Genomic DNA, 4,459 nt, shown 5'->3' on the forward strand with positions numbered 1-4,459 from the left:
GAAAAATTCGCTCTTTTTTAAAAGCTTCCTTCAGAAAATCAGTTACTTACATCTGTGAAAAAATGTAAATCTCAATAATTTTAAAATGTTACTTAAACAGTATATCAAGAGTTTATAGTGTACTTTCTTTATATTGTATGTATATTAGGTTTTTCTATTTAAATAAAGATCTATCTATCTATATATCTTTATATTATATATTAATTATATGACTAAGGTATAAACTGACTTTTGCATAAATTTCAAGGTGTATCGAAAACTGAATATTTCATTCCAAAGAATGAAAATTAGGGCAAGTTTAACTCCAACTTTAAATTTACCTCAGAAACTGGCTGTTTTAATTTATAACCTATAAATATTATTTTCAAATAATGGAGAAAATATTTGATAGTTACACTTATTTGGCCTCGGTCTCATATCTCAGTCTTATATTATTAACAGTTTTATAGCTAAAAATCTTGAGAGGGGTTACATCCCCGGTTGATATATTATGTTGATTCTAATGTTATTGTTGATTATAAATAATGTCTCTTTGACTTCCTATAAACTCATTAGTTTTGGTGTATGCAAACTGATAACTTCTTCTTTCAGTATCAGTAACTAGATCTTGCTGCATTATATTGATTAAATAGCTACAGCTAGTTTGCTTCATTTGGTAAGATAACGACTTTATTAATTTTTCTCTATTTATTGTCTGCTAATATAAGTATTGATCCATCTTCTCTCATTAAACTATATTTATATTTCCAAGCAGCATATCTGAGATGTAATAAAATCGTTTAAGGGTGTTGAAGTTTGTTCTAGATAAAAATTATTACATTTACAAGGTATTTAGTTCAAGCAGTTCTTTAATTTTTTCTGTATACCGGTAGGTTTGGTCTCAACCAATACACTATTATATTTTATATATTTTATGTACAGCGTAAACTCCATATTACCTACAAGTATACTAATACTTTAAATATGTACCACCCTGTACACATATTATTTATATGCATCCATATTTTAACCTGCAGTTGCAATGTTTGATAAACGACCCTCACAAAATGTAAAATTTCTTCACCCTTTTCACTAACCCATTCCGAACATGTAACGCACCGGTCAGCTCCCCCAACATTTTAAAAATTAAGCGAGCAGCGCAAAAGGGTAGCGTAACTACACCAAAATTTAGATCAAAGATTTTTTTGCGATTTATACAAGCGTATGTAAAAATGTACGGCATACGCCAGAATTTATTTAGAAAAGGGGAACTTTGACCCTACTTAATATGTAGTTAAAGGAAGGATACAGACTCGCTTAATTTTTTTTATAAATGTAAAAGGTTATGTTTAAAAATGAAATTAATGAATATTTAGTAAACAATAAAAATTATCGGCTGTAATAAGAAAGTTTATAAAATATATCCAACTCTTATTAACTCTTTGAGGAGCAAAAGATTTCATGCAAAAAATGCCCTAGTGGAGTAACAATATTTTTATTCACAAATTAATAAAAAAAAATACACAAAGGGGTTAATTATCTACTATTGACACACAATCACATGTTTTTTTTGCAATAAAGTTTTTATTTTTTAGTTACATGGTGCTACAGGTTTTGTGCCACAGTACCAGTTGGTAGAAGGTTACAGAGAAAAAACTAAATACAGTATATGTAATATAAATTAAAATATATTATATGGGGTTGGATTATCAAAGTCTTGAATAAAGATCTGATACTTCAGAAGAACGGGAGACGGCAACGCTGCGGTCAAGCGTATGAAATGCAATTGGCTTGCTACTGCATTAAACCCGAAAATCGAGAGGTGTAGAGTGAAATAATTGTGCCAAAGCAGCAATAAGTGTGTGTAAAGTTACAACACGTATCGCAGTGTGAATAAACCGACAGTAAGTGGCTAATTACTAACAATAATAAGCAAAATCAGTTGTTCCGATACGAACAGTTTCTGTTGTTTAATTTAGCGATAAGAGCAAAGGAACTAATTCGACCTCTTTATTTGACCGGTAGAAAAGCGGTGTTGCCGTAATGCAAAAATAGTAAAGAATTTAAACCGACGAGAAACATACAATTTATTGTGAAGAAAACTGCAGCCGAATAGAAGACCGATCGATAAAAGCAAGACTGACGGGTTGACCGGGGTCTACTTTTTACGCGATTGGGTAGTTGAACTGAGCAGCCAATATCACGAGCACAATTAGAAAGCAATGAGTAGTGAAGACGAGTACACCACGGATGAGGGCAAAAGAAGGAAAGGCTCATAAACATTTGGTTTTGGAAAGTGCGCAAAAACTAAAAGATCTCTAGACATGAAAGAGAAAAAGGAAGATAACTCAGGAAAAATAATGGATATGATCCAAGGCTTGCAACGATTTATAAAAGCAGAAACGAAGGAAATAAAATAAGAACAAAAGAAGTGTCTAACAGAAATTCAAGATCTGAAAAAGGAAAATACGCAAATCAGGAAAGAAAATCAAGAGATCAAGAAAGATCTTAATCAAGCAATAGACAGAATTGAAAGACTTGAGAACGAAAAAAAAGGAATGATGTAGTAATTCAGGGACTACCAATAGAAACAAATAACGTAGAAACAGTGAAGAGCAATATGCGAAGATTTATAAGTACGCACCTGATCATTGAGATTGAAATAGAAAGAGCAATTAAAATAGGAGAAAAGACCTGTTTACTAGAACTAAAAGATAGTAACCAGAAATACACACTTATGAACAATAAAGCCAAACTAAGAAATATTGGAGAACACAAAGTATATATAAATGATGATATGAGAGAACAGCAGAGAATTATTTAAAAAGAAATTAGAGCTTAACCTAAGGAAGAAAAGAGTAAAGGGAGTACAGTCCAAATGGGGTTTCAAAAACTTATTATAAATGGAGAAGTATGGACGTGGAACAGGGAGATGAAGGCTCTTAACAAATCCAGGAAGAAATAGCAGACCATCAGCAAAATAGAACTGATCAACCTGGAATAACAAACAAGGCGAGAATAAGGTTTAACGATATAAATGAATTGGACAAAAAAGAAAACTGTAACAAAGAAAATTTAATACAAGATCAAGGTGCAAATAGACTACAAACGTACATAAAAATGGCTACGTGGAACGTCAGAAGCCTTAATGGAAAAGAGAAAGAACTAATAGATGAATTTGACAAAGCACAATTAGATTTTTTGGCGATCACTGAAACTAAAAAGAAAGTTCAAGGAATGGATGCATTGGATAAAGAACATGTATTTTTGTACAGCGGAGTCAGTACCGATAGTAGAGCGGCAGAAGGTGTAGGATGCCTAATGAGAGCAAGCTATATGTCATATGTTAAAAATTGGAAATTTATATCACAAAGAAATTTAAAGATAGAGATAACACTAGATAATTCAGAAATAACAACTATATTAGTCACATATGGCCCTAATGATGACGAACCATTCAAAGTTAAAGAAGAATATTGGGAAGAGCTCAATGATATATCCAAATACAAGAAGTCAAAGAAGCAATTAATAATACAAAGAAAGGTAACTCGGTTGGTCATGACAAAATCAGTGCTGAAATGTTAAAGACAATGGGACCGAAAGGAGTTGAATTTTTAACCAAAATTATGAACATGGCTTGGAACCGATGTACAGTCCCCGAAGATTGGAGAATTGGCATAATACTACCAATCTTTAAGAAAGGAGACCCAAGTTCTTGTGAAAATTAATCTACTCAGTATCGTCTCCAAAATATATAAAAGCATCCTAGAAAAGAAATTAAGAGACATCGTTGAACCACATCTGGATGAAGTACAAAGTGGGTTTAGAAAAGGACACAGTACGCAAGACCATATATTTACGTTGAAACAAATAATTGAGAAAGCTAGAATAAAGAACACAGAAATATATATGGCTTTTCTAGATATTGAGAAAGCATTTGACAGAGTGTCCCAGGAAGCAGATTGGAAAAGTCTGCAAAATAGAAATATTGACCATCAACTAACAGGTGCTATCAAAAGTCTGTATCAAAATAACAAGAGTTATGTACGTAAGGATAACTTGGAATCAGAGATGTTTGCAATAAACGAGGGTCTAAGACAAGGAGGTGTTATGAGCCCCACACTGTTCATATTGATTATTGACGACATAATTAAGGAAACAAAAGCAAGTATACACAATCATATCATATTTATCATATATTCTTCTATGAATGATCTGAGTGAACGCTTTAGTGACATGATTGATCAAGCTTATAAGCCGGTAGTCATCACAGATCTGGGCATTTATTTTCTTCGGGATTGTAATATATGTTGACTGTAGCCAGTTCTCTGGGATTTTACTGCTATTATATATGTTTTTAAAAAGTACAACTAAATTATCAAGAAACTGTCTGATTTACATAGGATCTTTAATATTTCGCAGGGTACATTGTCCGGAACTGTTGATTTATTGTTTTTTAGTGCTGCAATGGCATCTTTTA

General features: G+C 32.2%; 1 protein-coding gene across 1 annotated transcript; it reads left to right on the forward strand.

Moving 5' to 3' along the window:
- The first annotated feature begins 3,099 nt into the window (after positions 1–3,099).
- LOC140446391 (uncharacterized) lies at positions 3,100–3,564 on the forward strand. The gene has a single exon (XM_072538939.1). The coding sequence runs from the start codon at positions 3,100–3,102 to the stop codon at positions 3,562–3,564; it is 465 nt and encodes a 154-aa protein (XP_072395040.1).
- The last annotated feature ends 895 nt before the right edge of the window (positions 3,565–4,459 follow it).

The sequence above is a fragment of the Diabrotica undecimpunctata genome, chromosome 7 (genome assembly GCF_040954645.1).
Source record: "Diabrotica undecimpunctata isolate CICGRU chromosome 7, icDiaUnde3, whole genome shotgun sequence".
Lineage (NCBI taxonomy): Eukaryota > Metazoa > Arthropoda > Insecta > Coleoptera > Chrysomelidae > Diabrotica > Diabrotica undecimpunctata.

Excerpts from the sequence above, each read along its gene's own strand:
- LOC140446391 (XM_072538939.1), top strand. The coding sequence starts at position 3,100 with ATGGCTACGTGGAACGTCAGAAGCCTTAATGGAAAAGAGAAAGAACTA.